Source organism: Phaenicophaeus curvirostris, chromosome 13 (assembly GCF_032191515.1).
Source record: "Phaenicophaeus curvirostris isolate KB17595 chromosome 13, BPBGC_Pcur_1.0, whole genome shotgun sequence".
Taxonomy (NCBI): Eukaryota; Metazoa; Chordata; class Aves; order Cuculiformes; family Cuculidae; genus Phaenicophaeus; species Phaenicophaeus curvirostris.
In genome coordinates, this window is record NC_091404.1 from 3,242,673 (window position 1) to 3,268,024 (window position 25,352).

Sequence of the window (25,352 nt, forward strand, 5' to 3'; positions counted from 1 at the left end):
TCTTATCTGGGTTATTTTAGGGCTATCTCACTTGGACAAATCTCTTTTAGTGTGAAGAAACTTCGCTTTTGAAAGTGAAAGAAGTGCTGTTGCTCATTCGAAAATAGAGAGGAAAAGCGGATTTTGAAAGTCCAGATTCTTGAAGAGAGTTAGTGTTGAATTTCGATATTAGAAAAATCAATAAGCATATTTTGAGTTCATTACTAAGAGCTTTATTTATGCAAGATCTCATTCATTGAGCCTCTTTACCGGTTTTCAAAGAACTGGAGTAAAAGCAGCACAGACATAGAATCATAGAATAATTTAGGTTGGAAAAGACCCTTAAGATCATGGAGTCCAACCATAAACCTAGTACTGCCACTCTACCACTAAACCATAGAATCATAGAATCACTGTGTTGGAAAAGACCTCTTGGATCATCGAGTCCAACCATCCCTATCTGCCAGTAAACCGTGCTTCTAAGCATCACATCTACACATCTTTAAATCCCTCCGGGCATGAGGACTCCACTGCTTCCCTGAGCAGCCTGTTCCAGTGGATCATAGAATCATAGAATCATAGAATAGTGAGGAACTGGCTCAAGTTGCCCAGAGAAGCTGTGGCTGCCCCATCCCTGGAGGTGTTCAAGGCCGGGTTGGATGGGCCTTGGGCAGCCTGATCTAGTGGGAGGTGTCCCTGCCCATGGCAGGAGGGGTTGGAACTAGATGGGCTTTAAGGTCCCTTCCAACCCAAACTATTCTATGATTCTATGTTCTTGTATGCTTTGTCCTTAGATTTCAGTGCATGATGCCTAGGGGGAACTGTTGGAAGCAGCTGGAGACAGCCTGGCTAATATTCCCTGGATTTCACGGGCTGCCCCATATTGAATCCTGCAAAACAAATCTTCTGCATGTTGCAAGATTTCAGACTTGCCCCACTGTACAGAATGGGCAAAGATTTGGGATTAATCTTTAATTGGATGCCTTTTAAGGGTGCAAAAGTGTTGTGTGAATTTTTTTTCCTTGTAAGTATTGTCACATGCCAAAATGCTCTCCTTCCCTATCTCCTGTAATTTGTCATAAAATCATTATCCTAGTCTCAGAGACATGGTGATTATTTCCATGACAACACAGAAAGATTCCAGAAACAAAGATTTCTGACTAACTATATGAAGGTTGTCAAAAAAATGCAACTGCAAGAATTCCACCTCCCCACAGTGAATAACAGAAAGAAAAGTTATGGTTACAGGAGCTCATCTTTTCAAACTGAAATTTTCTTAACACCATATCAATTTACTTAATGTTGGATATTTAAAAATTGGGTCAACAAGCATTTCTTCAAATAGTAGGAATGTGCTGTTACTATGCAGGTCCCAAACACCTGGCTCTGTGTTCTCATCTTAAACTGGTCCTGATTCCACGCAAATACACTGAGCAAATACCCACAGGATCGGGGCTCTATGAAAAGATGCCTGAAAAATAATTGAAACACTTCTAATCCAATAGTTTGATCCTAAAGTAAAACTGTGCTTGGATCTTAGCCTGTGGTTTACAGCTCTCCGTAACAGGCTGAGTCCTACTGCCTCACATTTGGAAATGTTCAAAAGCAGAGAGATTTTCACCCTGCGCTGTCATTCTCTGTCCTGGCTGATCTGCCTTTAATGGAGTACCGGGTTGTCCTGACACCTAATAGGTCATATTTATAGTAGTTTCCTGGGATTTCAGCTATCACCCTCTGTTATATGAACACCAATGCTGTGCTCGATGTGTTTGGAGATAGGGATCAAGGCAAATACTGTCTTCACAGAGTAGCAGCGCAAAAAAGGGTGTAAGTCCCTGTGCCTTGCCCAGGGGTGGCACCAGGGGCAAGTCATAGAATCATAGAATCACCAGGTTGGAACAGACCCACTGGATCATTGAGTCCAACCATTCCTACCAAATACTAACCATGCCCCTCAGCACTTCATCCACCTGTCCCTTAAACACCTCCAGGGAAGGTGACTCAACACCCTCCCTGGGCAGCAACTGCCAGTGCCCAATGACCCTTTCCATGAAAAATTTTTTCCTAATGTTCAGCCTAAATCTCCCCTGGCAGAGCTTGAGGCCATTCCCTCTTGTCCTGTCCCCTGTCACTTGGGAGAAGAGGCCAGCACCCTCCTCTCTACAACCTCCTTTCAGGTAGTTGTAGAGAGCAATGAGGTCTCCCCTCAGCCTCCTCTTCTCCAGGCTAAACACCCCCAGCTCTCTCAGCCACTCCTCATAAGGTCCCTGTGCTGTAGAGCCAGTGTTGGATAAGGAACTAACTTTGTAATAAATCTGTTTATTGGTTTAGAAAAGCTCTCACTGCAAGTGATCTGGTTAGCCTGTGTCCTGCACCCACATGTTGCAGAGACCGACAGCTTCTGATCCACACTAACAGCTTCTCAGAGGGAAATGGAACTGTCTGGCCCTTCAGACCATGCTCTTTAATTGTGGTTCTTTCTTCTATACCAAGAAGCAATGCAATTTAACCTGCCGTACGCTGTTCCTTGGAGACAATCAGCTGTTCCATCTTTCTGCTGGCTTGATAGATGCCCCACTTATGTGACCAGCTGTTGAATTTTTGCCTTCCTTAATGGCAAAGCAGATTACTGCTCTGCGTAAACAAGCTGATGATGTTTTGTTTGCTGACAGAAAAAAAGGTTTGGGAAAATTTTTATTTAACAATGCTTAGTTTTTGTGGGTGGCTTGAGGCCTAATCCTGATGGAGACATTTGTTTTCTATTCAATGCTCAAAAATAACAAGATTTCAGAAAAAAATCTTGCATTTGATTCAGCTCTGGTCCCCTGACTCTTCTTCTGTTATAGTAATAAAACCTGAAGTAACAAATAAAAACAGATTAATTGCATATGGGCACCCAGCAGCTTTGATTCTCTGTTTTCTGAAACTTCCTATTGCACTAAAAGGTTGTAAAAAGCCAAGATGCAATATTGCTGAAATGAAATTTGTTTTGCCTCACTTTAGAGAGGTATAAATTATCAAAAAAGGGAGAGAAAGGGGGACTTTTGTATGTTATTTTTTCCTATGTCAAGTCTTGCACCTTGAGAAACTTCAGAATCATAGAATCCTAGAATCCTAGAACAGTTTGGTTTGGAAGGGACCTTAAAGATCATCTCATTCCACCCCCTTGCCATGGGTAGGGTCACCTCCCACTGGATCAGGGTGATCAAAGCCCCATCCAACCTGACCTTGAACACCTCCAGGGATGGGGCAGCCACCACTGCTCTGGGCAATTTGTTCCAGGGCCTCACCACTCTCACAGTGAAAAAACTCCTCCTTATGTCCAGTCTAAACCTGCTCCTCTCCAATTTATACCCATTGCCCCTCATCCTATCACTACAAGCCTTTGGAAACAGTCCCTCCCCATGTGTAAATTCATGCCATTGGCATATCCTCGTTAGCTCAGTCATGTACAGGGATGGTACCTGGGCATCTCTCTACTTATGTGCTTCAGGAACTGATCCCAACACAAACACCTCTGCAGCAGTTTTATGAAGAACCAAGTTTTTCCCTCACCCAGGTGCTTTCTGTCTTTGACAGCATTTTTTCTGAGGAGTTTTGTATGAAGGGTATTTGTATTGTGAACTCTGAGAACATTAAATGCACATCTAGATGAACTCTGGAAACAACCTCTCAAGATCTCAGTTCTCATTGAAGTGACATTAGGACTTTGCAGTGATCCAGAGGACATTGGCTTAGCCTTGTGACTCCTTTACATTCCATAATAGCTTGTGGTATTTCAGTGATAGGAAGCCTTGTCTGTCCAGGCCAAAACTTTTTTCACAAGAACTGACTCCTGGCAAAGAATTCATTCTCTTAAGTCGCAGACTTTGGCCTCAAAGTGTTGTGGAATACCATGAGCTCTAAATGCAGGAGGAAAAACATATTTGCAGGCAGAGTTCTCATTTGCTTATATCAGTGGGGAGGTTGAGTAGTGTAAATAAATGAATTTCAAGAACAGACTGTATTTAGCTCTTAAAGAAGATTTCAAGATTTGCCTAAGTAAATAACTATTATATTAGCTCTCTATCTGTTAGAGCCATGGACAAACCAGTCTATTTGAAAGCAAATGTATCTTGGAGCCACATAGAAAGTTAGCGTTCTACAAGGTATTTTGCCATCAAAAGGTTTGGATGAGCGAAATGCTACTTATTCCCATATGAAGGGCTCAAAGGATGCTCTGCAGACTCTGGTGACTTTCTAGGCTGGGTATGAATTCCCCTCAGCGCCAGTAGTTCTACAGTTCCCAGAAGCACTATTCTAAAAGTAAAGGAAAGCTCGTAGGAGCTGCTGCAGGAAATTAGACCTGCAGCTGACTTTGCTCCTGATGTCCCAAACAAGAGAGACCCTGAACCACGAGATGATTTGAGAGAAGAAGGACACAAATATGAAGTAAACAAATGGGTTCCTGCCGTTGTTTCTCATCAGGCACTAGCACAGCCACTGTGACAGCTCATCGGTGCACCCGTGGCTGAGTGGTTTTGTGCCATTCTAGAAGACACCGGGGCTGGTGTCTAGAAGACACTGGGCTTTGGGTGCCCAGTTTTGGGCCATCCATTGTTATGAGCATTATTTGTCTCATTTGTGTTAATCAAAGAGGTAAATGTAAGCTTTAAAATATGTGGGCTTATGTCACCATAAAATATCACAATGCAATACAAACTTAAGTTAAATATTTAATTAAAAACTCACAAATACTTCATGGAAGGAATTAATGAGGCCTCTCATTATGCCTTTGCAGTAGAAATTCATCCTGTGCACAGCAAAGGCTGTTGTAAGGTCTTTCTCTCAACACTAGGGGAGGGAGTCGACCTCTCCATGCTAGGTATTTGCTGGGTATTTGCCACACTGGTGAGTTGCCCAGACCATTCTTATAGGATTGTTCAGACAAAGCTTTTATATATATTGTCTAAGGCTGATAAATACAGTGTCTCCATATAAGGGAAAACAAGTTCTTCTCTGAGGCATATTTCATCTCACCCTGGCAGAGGTCTTTCTGGATGTCTGAGACAAGACAAAGTGTGCCCTGCAAATACTCCTTTCTCCTATCTGTAGAGAGAAGTTAGGAAACCAGCTCTGAGACTTTCATGTCTACTTTGCAGATATCCAAAGTTAAAGAGTTTAACCTAGGCTGTGTGCTCTTCAGGGATGTCAGCAGATGATCTCTTGGTCCAGCTATTCACCTATTGACAAATACAGAACACTCTTGCTGCAGATTTTTTTTAATGCAAACAAATAAGTTCAATCAACTGTTACAGACCTGGAAATATTTTAGGGAGCTTTCATTATTTATGCATGGCTGGAGTGCGACCTAGAAATGCATTGGAAGGAGACAAAGGAGACTATTTCAAATCTGGGACAAACCCAAGGAGGTTTCAGAGGAGGCTACAAAGATGATCAGAGGGCTGAAACACCTCCCATATGAGGACAGTCTGAGAGAGAAGGCTCCAAGAAGACCTTAGAGCAGCTTCAAGCACTGGAAGGGGCTCCAGGAAAGCTGGGGAGGGGCTCTTGATAAGGGAGGGCAGGGACAGGATGAGGGGGAATGGTTTTCAGCTGAAAGAGGGAAGACTGAGATGAGATCTTAGGGAGAAATGTTTTGCTGTGAGGGTGGGGAGGCCCTGGCCCAGGTTGCCCAGAGCAGTGGTGGCTGCCCCATCCCTGGAGGGGTTCAAGGCCAGGTTGGATGGGGCTTGGAGCCCCTGATCCAGTGGGAGGTGTCCCTGCCCATGGCAGGGGGTGGAACTGGATGGGCTTTAATATTCCTTCCAACCCAAACTATTGCATGATTCTATGATTCTATGAATTCAGCAAGACTATCTCATGTGGGATTCCTGAGTCTGATTACTTTAGTTGTACTTTTCTAGAAGTTGATGGCAGCCTGTACAAGCGTTAATCACTCTGCAGTGTGACAGCAGATTGACAGAATGCATCTGAAAAGCCATCCAGCTTTCAGAATATGTGCATCTTCTGCCTCATTGCTCCTCCACATCTTTCCATGTTATTTCTTCAAATTTAGAAAGGCTCATGCGAACTCTGAGCTGAGGATTAGGACTTCTCACAGTTTGGTCACATCTTCTCCTTTCCTTCGGTTTGTGAAGTACTCAGCATACTATTAATCTTCCACAGATTTGGTGGATACATTTTGTCAAAGTCTTCATGTGAGTTAAAAAGGAAACGTGCTGTCGCTGGCTCTGAACCATTCCAGTGTTACGTTCTAAATCCCAAATTTTATCACATACTGTTAGTTTCCCTTGCTGTCTGCAGTGGGTCTATTTTATTTGAAGTGATGCTTGCTTCATTTCATCAGTTTGTGGGTGATCTTATCATAGAACCATAGATTCATAGATTCAAAAAATGGTTTGGGTTGGAAGGGACCTTAAAGCCCATCCAGTTCCACCCCCCTGCAGGGACACCTCTCAGTGGACCAGGTTGTTCAAAGCCCCATCCAACCTGGCCTTGAACACCTTTGCACAGGCCCATCTCTCAAGCCTGTCAAGGTCTCTCTGGATTGCATTCCTTAACGCTGACAACTACGAATAAAGAGGATCCCCTTCCAAGGGCTTCAGGAAGCAGGTGCTGGGTTCTGAGGATAACAGAACTTGTAGTGGGGAAGTATAGGATTGGTCCATGAAAGGTCCATGCCATACACACCTGACTGACCTGGCCCGAGACAAGAGGAAGGAGTAATGAGGTCCCACACATGAGCAGAAGACAGAAATGATAAGTGAGTGGTTTGAAAATAAGCCAGGCTAAAGAGAGCTCAGCTTCCTGCGCTAGAATGTACTGAAGCACTGTGGAGAACCTTGATGATGGAAAGATGTGAGATAAAAATAAATCTCTTTCACGTTTAGAAACAAGCAGGCTCACATCGTTTGCAAGCAGGAACATCTTTGATTGGTTACCAGTAGGTGTCATTGCAGGTTTGCGGACAGCAAGAATTCACTGGGGACCCAGCACTTCTGACATGCCCCCAAGGCCATGACCATGCTTCTTGGATAGGCACGGGCTGAAGGAAAACTTTAATATTAAAGTGAAGAAAGTCATGGGGAAGAATGCAACACAGCAGTTCAGCATAAAAGATTAGGATATGCCTTCTTCCAGTAACTTCCAGACTTGTTCCTTCCAAGAAGGAATAAAGACTCTCAGGCCTTGTTCTTCTGTCCTGCACATTGTGTTGTTGATCCATCTTGAGATATTTGAGGGACAAGTGCTGATAAACAACAGAGGAGAAATTTGCACTGTATTGTAAAGGTATAAAGTGGAGAGAAATGGCTAAGATTTTGTATTGGTGTAGAGCAACGAGCCATGTATTTTACTGTATCCTGTGCCAAGGATTGTTGGAGAAGGGCACTTAACTCCTGGTCAGGTAACTGGAAGAGGCCTCCTTGTACTGCCAACTATCCCAAAGCTGTCTTGTACAGTCCCTAAGAGGCAAACCTCCTCATAACACCTGTTAAAGCACTTGTTCCCCACTGGCAGGATGCTCCAGGACTTCTTCTGTTCCCGGGGACAGACACCAGCTTCTCATTCCCAGATGACTAGGAATTCACAAACAGTTTCTTCAGTAATTACTGCTCAACGTTGTTCCTTAGCTAGCAAATTTTTCTTCACTGCTGCAATGGGTGTGTAGTGAGTGACTTTGTCTCTTCTCAGTATTCTTGGAACAAGCCCTGACAGGGCACCACCTTCTTGAGATACCCAAGTCACCATTCATAGAATCATAGAATGGTTTGTGTTGGAAAGGAACTTAAAGCCCATTCAGTTCCAACCCCCTGCCATGGGCAGGGACACCTCCCACTAGATCAGGGGCTCCAAGCCCCATCCAACCTGGCCTTGAACCCCTCCAGGGATGGGGCAGCCACCATTGCTCCGGGACACCTAGGCCAGGGCCTCCCCACCCTCACGGCAAAACATTTGTTCCCAAGATCTCCTCTCAATCTCCCCTCTTGCAGCTGAAAACAACTTCCCCTCATCCTTTCCCTGCCCACCCTGATCCAGAGCCGCTCCCCAGCTTTCCTGGAGCTCCTGTCAGGACTGGAAGCTGCTCTGAGGACTCCCCACAGCCTTCTCTTCTCCAGGCTGAACAACCTCAACTCTCTCAGCCCATCCTCTTACAGGAGGTGCTCCAGCCCTTGGATCATCATCAGAGCTAATATTCCTGTGTGTAATGTGTTCTATATACCATGTGGATATAAAACCACATTTGGAGCCTGCTCCAGGATCTTGGTTGGTCAGAGATACAAAAAATATCGTCACAGCTTCAGCCTCCTCTGGTAGGACAGGCTTCCCAGCCTAAGTAATTCTTCTGCCTGCCCCCTAGAATGAACACGGGTGAGCAGGGCTGTGTGCAGGACCAGGGGAAGGTCTCAGGCAGCCGTGGGCAGTGCCACTCCTACACCCAGCCTTCGCTGTAATTATTTTGCCTGACACATCCTTGGATCACATTTCCTGTTTCACAGCTGCGACACATCGATATCCATACATGCTACTGTAATATACTTCAGCCTCTCTCTTCCTGTGTTGCATCTGACTGATTAGAGGAGAAATTCTTGTTCTCAGTCCCTAGGTGATTGCTCTTGCATCCTATTACTCTGATTCATTTCCCCAGAGGAATGCCATTCTTCCTGTAGGGCACTCTGATCCTTCTGTATATTGATGCCTCCCAGCTTTACCTCATCAGCAAGATTTGCTCACATGTTCTGTTGGTTTGTGCCAAGGTTGGTCTTAAAAATATTTAAACAGATTGCTTCCAAGTCTGGTTCTTCAGAAGTTCTACTATAGTACTTGGTCCATATCGGTCCAATCTTCTTCGATCCATTCTGTTATCATTTATCTTTTAAATGGTTTTCTATCTACAGCAAAAGCCTTGTTTCCTGTAGTTTAACTACTAACTTCCCAGCTAATATTTTGGCAAGTTCTACACTGACGTCGTAGAACGGTTTGGGTTGGAAGGGAACTTAAAGTATCATCCAGTTTCTACCCCCATCCATATAGCTTAGATCAATTGTACATCCATGGAAATCTGGTGAACAGCCATCCTCTTCTGTTAAATCCCCAGATGCTTATTTGGATGCCCGAGCGGGGGCAGCTAAAGCACATAGTCTGGGACTTGGGTAGTGGAAAATATTGACCCTAGAGTCTGGAAGAAAGCACACTCCTCCACACAGCCCTTCTGTCACTCCAGAGCGGGACAACATAAAACTGAGTTTTCAATAACACATAGAGCATGTAGAAAGCATCCTAAATAATTTGGGCATACATGAAGAACTGAGAATAAAAATGTATTATGTAACACATCAACTACTTTAGTAGAATGTAAAAATAACTTACTATTATCCTGCCTTTAAAACCTAATCTAGCCTAGGCTGCCAATGCCCAGATCTGTGGGGCTACAGACTAACGTTAGCCATAAAGCAACGACTCTATGTATATATATATATTTGCTCTCTATAACTACCTGAAAGGAGGTTGTAGAGAGGAAGGTGCTGGCCTCTTTTCCCAGGTGACAGGGGACAGGACAAGAGGGAATGGCCTCAAGCTCCACCAGGGGAGGTTTAGGCTGGACATTAGGAAAAAATTCTTCACAGAAAGGGTCATTGGGCACTGGCAGAGGCTGCCCAGGGAGGGGGTTGAGTCACCTTCCCTGGAGGGGTTTAAGGGATGGGTGGACGAGGTGCTAGGGGGCATGGTTTAGTGATTGATAGGAATGGTTGGACTCGATGATCCGGTGGGTCTGTTCCAACCTGGTTATTCTATGATTCTATGATTCTATGACTGCAGATTGCTGTGCTCCTGCCTGGCACTTTAAGGTGAAACTTTGAAAAAGCCAGCATGGCTCTGCAGGGCAAATGCAGGTCTTTTATCATGGCCACATAAACCACCAGTGAGCTGGGAGCCCCAGCAGCAGCACTGGACAATGGCCAAGCTCCCTCTTCCTGCTGCTTAGAACTGAGGTTAAAATCTCTTGAATTTCAAGGCAAGAAGTTGTTCAGGAAGCTGACCCATTGAAATCAAATGGAAATCGCATACTTACAGCAATATTAGACAGGTTTACAGTGGCAAGATTCCTTTTTTTTATATATATATTCTTTTGCTTCAAATACGCTGGCTCTAAATTTATGTTCTGGTTTTAGAATTTTTGTACTTCATGCAGGTCAATTAATGGACCCTGGCTGAGTGGAGCCATATGGTTAATTTCCTCTCCTGCTCCTGACTTTACAGGTAGTGACGATCTCTTTATTGGGGCATCCAGACTTACTGGAACATTGGAAGGTAAATTGGGCATTGATAATCAGAAGAGAACTCAAAAATCTTGATGCTTGCATAGCTGCCTTCATCATTAGAACCAAGAGTAAAGCACAAGGGAGGGAACCAGGCTAAAGAAAGAACATAACCATAAAACTGAAATTAAGTAGCATGACCTAAATTTTCCATGACTGGTTTCCTCAGTATTTCTTTAATTACTTTTATGCCCTGCTAAATGAGAGAGCCTTGTTTATTTTTGTGATAGCTCTTTCTTAGACAGGGGTTTCTGGGCATGCACTGCAGCAGCATCGCTGCTGCCAGCGCTGATGCTATAATAAATTAAGACGCTTTGGTGAGCTCAGATGTTTACAGACCACTGTGGCTGTCACGTCTTCAACTGACAGCACAGTGAATGTGCAGCAATAGGAAAGGCTGCTCACATCATAGAGCATTTATTAAACACCGCTTGAATTTTCAAGGCAAAGAGACAATGATAGTGACCTTCCAGTACCTGAAGGGGCTACAAGAAAGCTGGGGAGAGGCTTTTTACAAAGGCTTGTAGTGATAGGATGAGGAGCAATGAGTATAAACTGGAGAGGGGCAGATTTAGGCTAGACATGAGGAGGAATTTCTTTACGATGAGAGTGGTGAGACGCTGGAACAGGTTGCCCAGAGCAGTGGTGGCTGCCCCATCCCTGGAGGGGTTCAAGGCCAGGTTGGATGGGGCTTGGAGCCCCTGATCCAGTGGGAGGTGTCTCTGCCCATGTCGGGGTGGAACTGAATGAGCTTTAAGGTTCCTTCCAACCCAAACTGTTCTATGATTCTATGATACTGCTGATGAGTTTAGGCTTTGTTTGGTCTCTGAATTTTTGTGGTAAGGTCATTTTTTTTGTGTGTGCTATTCAGAAGCAGTGGGGAGGTAATTCTTTTTCTGCGTCCTTCTCCAATGATGTTGAGCAGTGCTCTATGATTATATGCGTTGTGTTTTGTTAATTATGACCACTTAGGAAAAAATCACACGGCATTGTTTCTGTGCTGAGTGGGTGAGCTCACAAGCATTTCCAGAACAAATACCCAGCTGTATAACTCTGACGGCCACATCCACAACACACAATAGAGTGTGGGGCAGCGAGTTCTCAGTTCATGCCAACCAAACCAGCTCCCAAACTGGAAGCAGCAGGGCTCTGTTAGCACAGTGCTTCATTTTTGCAGTTAAGCAGGGATTATTGGCTAGAATGCAGCTTTGTGCTAACAAAGCTACACTGCTTTCTCATCTGGGTCTGGTACGGCTGCAGGGGTAACCGCTGTGCTATTGGGATGTGGCAGTGTGGCCACTGATAGCTCATGACCTTCTGTACCATGCTAGAAGGTACTGCTGCATCTATAAATAATCAATTTGGTTGTTGATGTAATATCGTATTTGTTTTATGATAGCCTGCTAGTCCGCAGGTGGATCAGGACTCTCACATGCATCACAGTTGCCTGATGCTGCACAACAGGGTCATTGATACCCTAGAGACATCAATACCAGTTGCTGGGATCTCGTGCCAGGATGAATCTCACTGGGCTATTCCTGGAAAGTGAATGCAAAATATGCATAAGGAGTTCAAAGCAAACCAGAAGGCCACTAAATATGCAAAGCTTTTGTTTACATGATTCTCAATACTTTTTCCGTGTGACTTGGTGGAACCAGCAGACAAGGAGGCTCCTGCTGCAAAGCTTTCCCTGCACTTGCAAAGGTGACCTGGGCTTTGCAAGGGTGGTTGCCCCAAGTTGTCCACATGGGTGAAACTACCTTTCTGGCCTCAGGAATAGCTTTTTCTGTGGGTGATTTTTAGGCTGGGTTGAATCCTAAGCTGATAAAAACTGACAGCTGGATTTCTTTTGATCCACAAGACTCTAGTGGTGCTGTGGCAATTTATACCACTTGAAAATATGGCTTAGGCACACACAGAAAAAAATCCCAGCTGCTGGTGTGGAGCCTGCACAGAGCATTGGCAACAGGAAACCCTGTGTCAAACCAGCTACGTTCCAGATCCACCCCGGGGAGAATATCTACAAGGTGAAGAGGAGGCGGGCTGCCAACCCTGGCCTTGTTTGAATTCAGCTCCCTGCGAGACATTAATCTGGGTTTCTCCTTCTGGGATTTGCTTTCCTTAGAAACACTTGTTCATTCTTAGGTTTGCCCAGAAGCTCTTGAAGCTTTTGTTTGTGTTGAGAGAACAAAGGTTAATCGTCGCTTCCTGCTCCGTTAATGACAAATTATCAGTTCTTCTCCACTCAAGGCTGCAGCAATGGAAGATGAAAACAGAGTGACACCTGCCTCACACACAGGAGCTTTAATCAAGGGATCTCAAAAACTTTACAAAGGAGGGAGCATTTCAACTTTATTGGAGCTGAAGCATAGGGGTGGGACACCCCGAGCAGCACCCTGCAGGGCTCTGGGTCCCTGAGGTTACACTGAATCGCAAGAAAAACCCTGAGAGAGAGGGAGAGTGCACTTGCAGGACTAGAGGAACTGGTAGTGTCCCACAAGGGATGTTCCAAAACACACATAATAGCATTGAAAAACAGACTTAAATAGGATCTTCAGTTCAGCTGAACCACATGTTGAGAACTGGTGAGTCTGAACTGGGGAATTTTCACGTGGCCTGTTTTAGAAAGAAAATGTTTGGATCCAGGGGCAGGAGTTTGACCTTTTCCTAAATCATAAGAATTTTTTTCCATGTAGAACTTCTAAGAGGAATTCTAGAATCCTCCTCCATGGAGAAGCCCGTATCCTTATCCTGAAAGCATTAGAATCCACATATAGCTTTAAAAGTCAATAGCTTTAAAACAGGATGGGTACCTCTCATCCCACCAAAGTGCTTGCTAACTGTCTTTTTTGGCTGTACCATTCACCAGTCAAAATCTGCTGTTAGTAGCCCTGTTACTTAAATCTTTCTGAATCCTGGTGACAAACTAGCCTGAGGATTTCCTGCCATGAAAGGAGTTTGTTTTCTGCATGCAGCTTAGGGTGAGTGATGTTGAGCAAGAGGATTTGTCAGCTCATTCTCTTCAGACATTTGTTATTATTTGGTGGGAAGATGCAGAATTTACTATTCTCAGCGGCAGGCTGATCTGCCAAATCTCTGTGTTACTGCCATCACTTGGGGAGGGAAGGTCCTTATCTTTGCTGCTTGGGAGGAGGTGTTTGCCAGGAATTGTTGGGTGCACTGCAGGGTGAGTAAGCACCCTGGTAGTGAATGCCAGGGGCTGCAGAGGTGACCCAGGGTGTGTGGAACCATTAAGCAGCTCTGACACCCATGCAACACCCCACTGCATGGCAAAACATCAGCCCCCAAAGGGAGCACATGGTGCTCTTGCTCAGCCTTGTTCAAGAGAGGGAAGCAAGGGACTGAGGAGGGCTGAGTGTAACCCAGCGCAAAACCAGGGAGGTGGAGGCTGTTGTGTTTGGGTAGGGGTGACGAAATATGTTCACTTACATGTTTGTGTAATTGTTTATGTGTTTTTTTTTTTCTCAGTCCCTGTATGAGTGATTAGGATTTTATGTTAATTGGCAAGAAAATAAACAAGTAAAAATTCCCCAAATGGAAACTTCTGCCCACAGCAGGGAAGGTGGATCCTTCAAGAGAAGTAGATAAATGTGATGCCTGATCTGTAGAAATGTATTTTGACATTGTTGACAGTCATGAGTGAGTGACTACTTCCTTAGAATCACAGAATCACAGAATCATGGAATGGTTTGGGTTGGGAGTGTCCTTAAAGGCCATCCAGCTTGCCATGGGCAGGGTCACCTCCCACTGGAACAGGTTACCCAAGCCCCATCCAACCTGGCCTCGAACACCTCCAGGGATGGGGCTGCTCTGAGCAACTTGGACCACAGCTTCACTGTGGTCATTGTGAAGAGTTTCTTCCTAATAAATAGTCTAAGTCTTCCACCTTCCAATTTGAAGCCATTCCCCTCATCCTATCACTCCAAGCCCTCATAAAAAGTCCCTCCCTATCTTTCCTGGAACCTCTTTCAGTACTGGAAGCTGCTTAAGGTCTCCCTGTAGCCTTCTCTTCTCCAGGTTGGACAGCCCCAATGCTTTCAGCCTGTCCTCACAGCAGACCTGCTCCATTTGTGCTCACAATGAAAAGCCCGTGGATGCTGTCGAATCAGCCCAGCCTCCCGTTGAGTACAAAGTGATCTGCGATTAGGCTGGTCCGAAAAATACCACAATCATTTCAAATCTGATCAGTCATCAAATTGAAGTTTTCCGCATCAACTAGAGCCCTTCAGTGCAAACAAATATTTGGTAGCATAGGAAAAGATCCACCCAGGCAGGAAAAATCAATACAGTGAGCAGTACCCCCAGAGGAGTCCCACCTCCTGGCTGTGCAGGGTGAGGAGGGACTGGAGCAGCAGTTTGTGTCCGGGCAGAGATACTGTGAGAAACTCAAGGCGGATTTTGCAATGTAGCGTGGGAACGGTGCCCAGAGCAGCAGCACGACTGCATGGGAGAAGCAGAGGCAGCCTGGAGCAGGAAGTCCTTAAGCTCACACACTCTTTGCCTATGGCTAGCACAGCCTCTTCCAGCTGGGCTGAAGCCACTTGAGAAGCCACCCTTTCTCTGTCTGGGTGTCCATGTGTTTTCCTGGTTTTACCAGCTCACGGCTCCTCCTTTCTTCTCCCCCTTTCTTCTCCCCCTTTCTTCTCCTACACTTTGACCTCACACCATGAAACTGTCAGAGTGAGAAAACATTTTGAGCTGAAACATTCATTCCATATTACGTGATTCAAGATTAAAGGCAGGAAACATTTAACCCTTCCACAGCCTTCTCCCCTCCTCCTGAGAAGCCTTGATTTTAAAGCTCCTTGAAAAACACGTGTAAGTAGGTGGTAAGCAGCGATGCTTTTGAGATGGACATTCTTGTCTCAGTGGACACCACAGCACAGGGATGTCTGGGCTTTGCAACCTGAACAGGTTCTCTCAGTCCTTGTCAGGGTTCTTGGTTCTTCCTGTGTTGAATCATAGAATTATAGAATCATAGAATCACCAGGTTGGAAGAGACCCATTGGATCATCGAGTCCAACCATTCCTATCGATCACTAAACCATTTCCCTCAGCACTTCATCCACCCGTCCCTTAAACACCTCCAGGGAAGGTGACTCAACCCCCTCCCTGGGCAGCCTCTGCCAGTGCCCAATAACCCTTTCTGGGAAAATTTTTTTCCTAATGTTCAGCCTAAACCTCCCCTGGTGGAGCTTGAGGCCATTCCCTCTCATCCTGTCCCCTGTCACTTGGGAGAAGAGCCCAGCTCCCTCCTCTCCACAACCTCCTTTCAGGTAGTTGGAGAGAGCAATGAGGTCTCCCCTCAGCCTCCTCTTCTCCAGGCTAAACAACCCCAGCTCACTCAGCCGTTCCTCATAAGGCCTGTTGAGATGTATTTGCAGCGTGGGGAAAACGTACATTGCCAAATATAAACATACGAACCTTTGGCTCCGTTTGTTTTGCCTCCTTTCCCAGTGTGAGGGTCATCAGTGCAAATGGCTAAAATTAAAAATGCAAATACAGATAAAACGAGGAATTCAATGAGTAGCACTCAGGTTTTAGAAACAAAGCTTCTTGCTTTCTTTAAAGCTGCCTAATAAATAAGGCTAGCAGAAGAGCACTTACATATAAATTGTATCATTTCACAGTCCCGACACAAATATGTGCACTGGGCTCTAAAAGCTGCTCTTTTGGCAGAATATGGCTCTCCTGAGAGTCAGTTGTGCTCTCCAGCACAGACTGATGAATGCTAGTCAGATATATCTGGTATTTGGTACTAGGTCTTGGGCTCTGGACTTCAAAGGTGGTCTTGGGTGGACATGGGTGGCAGCTCAACCTCTCTGCTCATTGCTGGAGCTGTACCGGCACGTACATTGAGACTAGCAATCCAACTGGAGTGCTATAGGAGTAGAAGTAACTCTGACATAGCCATAATGTAACCACGTGAGCTGGAATATGATAAAGACACGGGGTTTTCACTACTACTCTGAAAGGATGTAGATGAGAAATGTTAATGGGTTTCCAAGGCCTGGATTCTGGATTCTGGTTTCCATTTTGCAGAGCACCTCCAGCTCTGCAGTTCACAGAAACTGTCTTTTGGGTTCTGCCTCAGAGAAGTCGTGGTTTCCCAGTAACCTCTTTTTGTGCACTTGGAAGGTTATTCTTACAAACACTGAGCTCCACACCATCCCCAAGTGGAGGGACTGGAATTCAGACTGTTGAGCCAGAATGGCCATTGCTGCTTTTTTGGCACTGCCACCAGCCTATTACCTTTCCCAAGACTTGAGGGAGAGTCAGGCACACAGGAGCATAATTTAAAGATTTCTAGCTGTTGGAATGGGTCCAGAGGAGGGCTACACGGATGATCCAAGTGCTGGAGCACCTCCCATACGAGGGCAGACTGAGAGAGTTGGGGTTGATCAGCCTGGAGAAGAGAAGGCTGCAGGGAGACCTTAAAGCAGCTTCCAGTACCTGAAGGGGCTACAAGAAAGCTGGGGAGGGGCTGTTTACAAAGGCTTGTAGTGATAGGACCATGGAGGGGAGGAGGGGGTGGATTTAGACCGGAGAGGGGCAGATTTAGACTAGCCATAAGGAGGAATTTCTTCATGATGAGAGTGCTGAGGCACTGGAACAGGCTGCCCAGAGCAGTGGTGGCTGCCCCATCCCTGGAGGGGTTCAAGGCCAGGTTGGATGGGACTTGGAGCAACATGATCCCATGGGAGGTGTCCCTGCCCATGGCAGGGGGTTTGGAACTGGATGGGTTTTGAGGTCCTTTCCAACCCAAACTATTCTATGCTTCTATTATTCATGGCTCCCTTCCATTCCCCTGCCCCACTGCTCTTTACTGACAGTCACAGAGTGCTGAGGAGCTCCACAGCACACCTCAATTTGCTGGCTAAATAATGAGGAGTCTCATTCATTTTGAAGTACTAAACAACTTTGCTTATGGAGGATCAGTATGAGTTCTAACCCGAAGAAATATCAAAGCTGCTGAGACACCCATGATCTTCATCAAAAAGAGAGAGGCAAGAGCATGGGCTGTTGCACTTCAGCATGCTCTTCCAAAGTTGTTTCTCTTTTTCAACACGGCAGAGGAAAATTGAGAGTTTTGAAGTGAATACAGTGCAGAGCACTGTGAAGAGTGTTGGCTCCTGCAAGCATCTGGAAACCTGAATGATAGTCAAAAAGTGGCTTTATTCAACTGTCTGAAAGGGTTCAAAGGCTACACCAGAAAAAATCCCCAACCCCTGCTTATCTGGTGAGCTTTCTAACCAGCAGAGAAGGTACAGTGCGTCTACAGATCCAGCAAACAAAACTAATATTTTTTCAAAATGACCAGTTACTGGTCACTAATGTTCTGCATTATTGCCCAGAAAGAAGAAAAACATTATCCTTAGGAACGGTTTCCACAATCATCCATAATAACAGCACAGGGCATGCATACTTTCACCCATCAGATTTAGAAAATGCGCAGCTCCCCCAGCCCTGCTGCAGAGGAGCCGGTGAGTGTCGGTGTGATGAGATCCAGAGGCTAAACCCTGAAACTCATCAGGATGAAAAGGAAAATGTAAAAAATGTATCTTCTAAAGAAAAGGAGATTGGTCTGACAGCTCCTGAATGAATGGGATCCTAGGGTTTACAGAGCCTATCGACTTATCTCTCTGCTTCATACTTGGAGTTCTTTCCATCTGCAGGAACCCGTGCTCAAACGCTATAATTTCAAATCAACTTGGTCCACTTTGTGATGGATAAATAATTGTCAACAAAGGAAGCTGACAAATGAAAGGAGACTAGAGTCATAGAATCATAGAACCATAGAATAGTTGAGGTTGGAAGGGACCTTAAATCCCATCCAGTTCCATCCCCCTGCCATGGGCAGGGACACCTCCCACTGGATCAGGCTCCCCAAGCTCCATCCAACCTGGCCTTGAGCACCTCCAGGGATGAGGCAGCCACAGCTTCCCTGGGCAAATTGTTCCACTGCCTCACCACTCTCATCGTGAAGAAATTCTTTCTTAGGTCTAGTCTAAATCTGCCCCTCTCCAGTTTATACTCATTGTCCCTTGTCCCATCACTACAACCCTTTGTAAACACTCTCTCCCCAGCTTTCATGGAGCCCACTTGTAGGACTAGAACTGGGTTTGCTACATCGCTCTCCATGCTCCTGTTTATTCCAAAATCTTCAATAATTGGCAAAAATCTGACAGAGCAGAAAATCACCAGCTGATCTGAGCTCATATCCTGCCTGCACAGCTGCTTAGAGGAGAACTTGCTTGATGGAATCAAAGCAAATTCAGAGAAGAGAGCAAAAATTTGCAAGGACTAGCCAGGTTTAAGTAAGCAATGACTCTCTAACACAAATGAGCTCAACACTGTGAGCACAAAACAAGGGAAGGAAATATTGGGCTAAGCCAGCGAGAGCCCCTGGGGAGAAGTGGCATGAATTCAAAGGTTTGTCTAAATGCAGAGTTGCGATGGCTTGATTTAGATGTGCTTTCAAATGCTTTAGGTAAATAAGGTCAAAAGGTTAAGTAGACACACTTCTTTTGCTATAAACCATGCTTGGAGTTAAAATATGTGGAAATAAATTTTAAATTAGACAGCAAAAAAATGTTTTTCTTAAGATTAACAACTGCAGAAGTTTTTGCTTGTTAAATGAGATGAGCATAGGGGCATGAATGGACAAGGACAAGGAAGGGCAAAGCTAAATTAGAGGAGGGGTGGAAAATTGTCAAAGGAAGAGTCTTGCTTTGTCTCCAGAGGATCATCTTTTCTAGCAGCACTGTCCCTGCTGTTGAGGTTTTTACAGTGAAACTAGAGATCTTTTTTTAGCTTTCAGTTGCTTGGCTTTCCTGTGCTTGCCTTGAAGGAGAGAGGGACAGCTCAGGAACTAAAGATACAGGAACAAAACCAGCCAACATGTCACTCTGTGCTGCTGTTTCGGGGGCCAGCGCTGGCTCTGCACACACAGCAGCATCTCGAGCAGAGTCAGGGTGAGTCTGACCCAGAGTCTTCTAGAGAGAATTCTGGCAGTGACAATCACCTGGCAGCCTTCCACTTTGCCCTGTAAAACAATTAGTCAACTGTTCTCTGTGACAGAATAAGTTTCTTTTGATGTCTCAGAAAGTTACTCTTTCCTCTTCATTTGTACACCTGACATAAACCCTGGGAGTACCCAGGTACCGTGGATACAAATATCCCTGTCTGAGCTGTTCCTTGAAATCAAGATCTGATGTTTCCACTTTGTTCCTGTGGTTCAACTGTAAGTGTGGGACCCAAACAACTCTCAGTTCTAGGAATCCAGAATCAGGATCTGAATTCAGATGTTAAGATTTGAGTCATTCCTAGCGCACTGCGGGGGAGATTTTCCTATTTCTTATTGGTGATTCTCTCCTATGGATGCTGAAGTGCATGGCGAAGATGTGCCAGTGTCCTTCCTTTATGGACACAGTAACTTTGATTAAGAGATCTGGCCAAGAACTATATTTGGGTTGGAGGGGACCTCAAAGCCCATCCAGTTCCACCCCTGCCATGGGCAGGGACACCTCCCACTGGATCAGGGGCTCCAAGCCCCATCCAACCTGGCCTTGAACCCCTCCAGGGATAGGGCAGCCACCACTGCTCTGGGCAACCTGGGCCAGGGCCTCACCATTCTCACAGGAAAAGTTTTCTTGTTAAGATCTCATCTCAATCTTCCCTCTTTCAGCTGAAAACTGTTCCCCCTCATCCTATCCCTGCACTTCCTGATCCAGAGCCCCTCCCCAGCTTTCCTGGAGCCCCTTTCAGCACTGGAAGCTGCTCTAAGGTCAGTCTCCCCACAGCCTTCTCTTGTCCAGGCTGAACAACCCCAACTCTCTCAGCCTGTCCTCGTACAGGAGGTTCTCCAGCCCTCGGATCATCTCTGTGGCCTCCTCTGGACTCACTCCATCAGCTCCAGATCCTTCCTGTGCTGAGGACTCCAGAACTGGATGCAGGGCTCCAGGTTTGGTCTCACCAGAGTGGAGCAGAGGGGCAGAATCCCCTCCCTCCCCCTGCTGGTCCCACTGCTTGGGATGCAGCTCAGGACGTGGTTGGTGTCTGGGCTGTGAGCGCACATCGCTGGCTCATTGAGCTCCTCATCCCCCAGCACTGCAAGCCCTCTTCAGGGCTGCTCCTAGTCCGTTCTTCACCCAGCCTATAGTTGTGCTTGGGATCACCAACAACTCACAGGAAAAGCTAAAAACAGACCCTGATTTTCCCATCTCTAAGGACACTGTATTTCCATGGGGAACCACTGAAAACATGTGAGAAATGCAGCTGTCAGAGAGACTGCAGAAAATAACCATTTACAAACATCTTCCCTAGCTCAGGGCCAGTTTGATGACTCGTGACATTAACAGTTTGCTCAGGCAGTTCTGAACACAGCTTGTCATTTCAGTTTCTTCTTCCAACTTTTAACTACATTCTTCCGTAACACAACTCACTGAGCTCTGTGCATACCTTGAGGGAGGCGGTGTGGTCTGGTAGTTGTTGTCAAGAGCTGGGAATTAATTACGGAGGGGACAGCTTTGGAGTTCCTCTCAAGCACTTGCTCAGCTGTGTAACCTTGGGGCAAATCACTTAGCTACTTCATGCCCAAGTACACCCAGCTGTAAACCGTCTTGAGAACCAGATGGGGCATGAGATTTAAACTGCCCAGGAGGGTGAAGTGGGATGGAGTGGAAGGAAGGAGAGTTCTGTAGTTTGTTTTTGCTGGTATTACTTTTGATAGAGTTAGTCTGGCCTTAAACAGTATAACTGAAATGAGACTTGGCTTTGATATCCAAAAAAATTGCATTCTTTAATCTTTTTTCCCCTTCTGTTCCCTGACTTTATGTTCAGTACTTTCTTTCTACCAGCTTAACCTTCAGTAGGATCCATGTCTTCCCCCAGCAGCCCCAAGGTCCTAATTCAGGATCAGGTTCTATGTAACTAAACTTTGGTATTTTACATGGTTATTTTTAGGCCCTTTATTTTATAGTCTCCTCTTCTCCCTGTTTTTCATGCTGTTATCCTCCTTCCTCAGCCTGGCTTCCTTTCAGTGGCACAGAAGTGTGTTCTGCATTGCTAACAAAGCTGTGGAGCTCTGGTGTCTTCTGGGTTAAAACCAGTATCAAATCTATTACAGGATTTGTATTGCTGGTTAATGAACAAAGCAAATACTATACTCAGGTTTCTGTAGCAGAATAAATGTTTGCCACATCCTAGTATTTAGGAGAAGACTTAAATGTCTCAATGTTTTTTGTCCTTAGCTAAATTGTCGACTTCTTTTTCCTCCCTGGTGCTGCAGGAATGTGGGAATGCTTCCTTATGTAGGAGTACAAATGTAGGAATACGTGTGTATACTTCCAAAAGAGGGTGCTTTGGGTTGTGAGAAGGGGAAAAAATACATTTTTAGCCTAGTATAAACAAGGAACATTATGTGAGACATAAAGCAGCTACTTCATTTGCTACTCAGGAAACACCTTGTGTGTTTTTATTAATCACTACTGCAAATAAAACATTGACAGCTTTGAAATGTGTTGAACTTCTTTCCCAGCTAAGAAAGGATTAGAGCTGGAAGAGCAAGTTATAAACAAATTCAGTTGGCCAGACAACATAATTCTCTTCTCTTATGAAAATAAATGTTGTCAGCAAAGTGTCTTCAGCAAACTTAGCCCTTGTGATCCAGTACTGGGATGGTAAAACATTTAATTGCTATTCCAAACTGGTGATTGTTTTTCCAATGTAAATAATTTTCAGTTTGTGTGTCTCTTACAGCCGTTTTGCTCTGTTCTAGTGACCTTCCAGTACCTGAAGGGGCTACAAGAAAGCTGGGGAGGGACTGTTCACAAAGGCTTGTAGTGATAGGACGAGGGGCAATGGGGATAAACTGGAGAGGGGCAGATTTAGATTAGACATAAGGAGGGATTTCTTCACTATGAGAATGGGGAGGCACTGGAACAGGTTGCCCAGGGAAGTGGTGGCTGCCCCATCCCTGGATGTGTTCAAGGCCAGGTTTGATGGGGCTTGGAGCAACGTGATCCCGTGGGAGGTGTCCCTGCCCATGGCAGGGGGGTTGGAACTGGATGATCTTTAAGGTCCTTTCCATCCCAAACTGTTTCATGGTTCAACGTTTCATGTTATCGAATCCTTGGATTTGATATTTGAGCTATGCCATTAGTAATTTAAAATACTGAAATCCTGTACTAATAAACACCTGCAAAGAATAATGACACTGCTCAAACATCATATTGTTAATTAACCACAGGCTAAGTAGAAATCCTCTGATATTGTTCGGGTCTGTGGATGATCTGTTTTTACCCTCCTACTACCACCTGAAACTACATTTTGAAAAAGGTGCAGCTCTTTCGTGTGAATAGAATTTTTAAATTAACCAGAACATGAGATGTTCTGGAATAACCAGCTGTGGAAAACAATAAATAAACCAGAAAGTGAGCTGTAGATAAAGTGAATCCAGGTGATAAGGAAAATCAGGACTAGAGTTGTCTAAAATACTGAGTACATTTTCAAGCCCTGAGCTATATAACTACTCATCAGACTCTATTTACATTTTTGCTGCTTATAATGAGTAAAAGGTTGATTTAGCTCAGTGTTGCTGGCTAAAACAGCAGCCAATAGTGTTTTTCCACATCCACCAAACTAGGATTTTGTGTTCTTGTGTGTAAATCACTGAGTTGTCCTTCATTCCATGGTCCTGTGCATTGCTCAAGTGGTCTGCTTAAAGAAGAGATGGTTGCATCAGGCCTTTTCATGGTCCAACACAGTTTCTCTCCACTCTCATTAAGAACAAATGATGGATGCTTCATGTTGTTGTTACTGCTGTCAGATGAGGGGTCAGCTCGCAGGATCCAGCTTCACATCCCTTTGGACGTGCTGAGACACAACGCGGTGAAATACGCAGTGACAAACTGGTGAGGTATTGAGTAAAGTCTGGTCCTAAGGCATATACCAATAGGATGAATTCCTGAAGCCAGAAATTTCAGGCATCTTAAAACCGTTTCTTCTTTAATAAAAAGACCTAATGGATTAGATTTACTTCATGTGAAGGCCTTGTCTTTTTAAAACAGTATCTGGAACTTGAAATCTGACTACTCTGGAAAAAAATTAAATAGTTTAAAGTCACCTCCTTGCTCTTGATTATTAAAGTCCATTTTTCTTTTCAGGTTTTAAACCATTTGTTGCTCTCTCGTTGCCATGGAGGAAACCCACAGAAAGATGAGAAGTATGCCATTCAGAAGCTGCCTATAAAACACTGCTACAAGTCTGCATTTCACCCACCAAATCAGTTTCAGAAGCAGCCAACGTGCATTTGAAGAAAAATAATCCGAAAAAACTGTGATTTAAAAAAAATTTAAAATCTCCTGTTCAAGGGGTACCATAAAGGTAAAGCTTGCATAGGAACAAATCTCTCCCCAGGTTGCTAAGAACACTTTCTGAACTGCAATTTAAAAGCTTTCAATTTCTACTTTTCACTATCTATACTCTTCATTTACTTTTTTGCTTTTATTTACCAGTCTTGTGACTAAGCAAATCTCGTCATTTTTGCCTGCTCAGTATAGCTCATGTCACTCTCCTCGTGCTGTGTTTGGGGGCAGAGCCATCTCCAAAAGAAGTCACTTCTCTTAAAAGTAGGATTTAATAATTGTTATGAATAAAATCCACTTGTGAGCCTAAACTATTCGACTCTGTCCCTTTCAAAAAGGAAATCATTTGGGACAATCTATTTAAGTCACAGTTTCTTAATTCTTGCCCCAAAGATCAAATCCTTTAAGTTCCTTTGCTGTATGAGCATAGGATTTTACAGATGCAAAAACAAAATGAAAGAGCCTCTCGCACAACCTGACTGCTGAATTTTAGTGATGTCCCTTATTGCCAACTTATTATCTTGCCTTTTTTTCAGGGCTGTGGAAAACAATTTCTGTCACCACCATCAAAGCGTAGTGGCAGATTTCCCTTTGGAAGTCAGAGCCTGTTTCAAACGTCTCTTTAAGTCCTGCATATTTGGCGACTTGGGTCGGACAAGGTGAAGGCCTCTTCTTTTCTCCCCATTGCAGCTCCCGATCATCCTGCTGACTTCCTGGCAGAGCTGCTGGAAGGCTTCGTGCACTCCCTCACAGTTCTCCCGGGCTGAGACTTCATAGTAAGTTCCTCCCAGTTCACTGGCCAGCTGGAGTCCTTCTTTGGAGGACACCTGCCTGGCACGCAGGAGGTCTCCTTTGTTCGCCATCAGAAGCAGGGGAATGTTAGCATTTGGGTGGATCTTGCGGATGTGCTGGTGCAGGGGACGGATGACTCGGTAGCTCTCATAGTCTGTGATGGAGTAAACAAAAACAAAGCCGTCTGCCCAGTAGATCGAACGGTTGATCTGCTCTTGGCAGCATATGCTGTCGGTGTCATCCTGCCGCAGAACCAAGAGGTGAGGTTAGAATCGTAGAATCACAGAACAGTTGGGGCTGGAAGGGACCTTAAAGCCCATCCAGTTCCACCCCTGCCATGGGCAGGGACACCTCCCACTGGATGAGGCTGCCTAAGGTCCATCCAACCTGGCCTTGAACACCTCCAGGGATGGGGCAGCCACAGCTTCCCTGGGCAACCTGTTCCAGGGCCTCCCCACCCTTATAGTGAAGAAATTCCTCCTTATATGTCTAGCCTAAATCTGTCCCTCTACAGTTTATACCCCTTGTTCCTCGCCCTATCACTACAAGCGTTTGTGAACAGTCCCTCCTCAGCTTTCTTGTAGCCCCTTCAGGTGCTGGAAGATCCCTAGAGGGTCCCCTTGGAGCCTTCTCTTCTCCAGGCTGATCAACCCCAACTCTCTCAGCCTGTCCTCATATGGAGATGCTCCAGTCCTTGGATCATCTTTGTAGCCTCCTCTGGACCTGTTCCAACAGCTCCATCTCCTTCTTATGTTGAGGATTCCAGAACTGGACACAGTACTCCAGATGACGTCTCACACGAGAGGAATAGAGGGGCAGAATCACCTCCCTAAAGAAAACTGAGAGCAGGCAGCAGACAAAGCAAACAGCC

The 25,352-nt window shown here is 45.1% G+C and overlaps 1 protein-coding gene across 2 annotated transcripts in view; it reads right to left on the bottom strand.

Moving 5' to 3' along the window:
* LOC138726284 (ras-like protein family member 11A-like) overlaps positions 1-25,352 on the bottom strand; it is a 100,950-nt gene that overhangs the window by 66,418 nt on the left and 9,180 nt on the right. Inside the window, exon 4 of one of the 2 annotated variants that reach the window (XR_011338404.1) lies at positions 22,437-24,723. Coding sequence is in view for 1 of the 2 variants with exons in the window: in XM_069867926.1 (XP_069724027.1) it covers positions 24,256-24,723 (468 nt within the window). In the remaining variant the exon portion in view is untranslated. Of the gene's footprint in view, positions 1-21,170; positions 24,724-25,352 lie in introns of those variants that run through there. The other variant, XM_069867926.1, reaches the window with a different exon arrangement.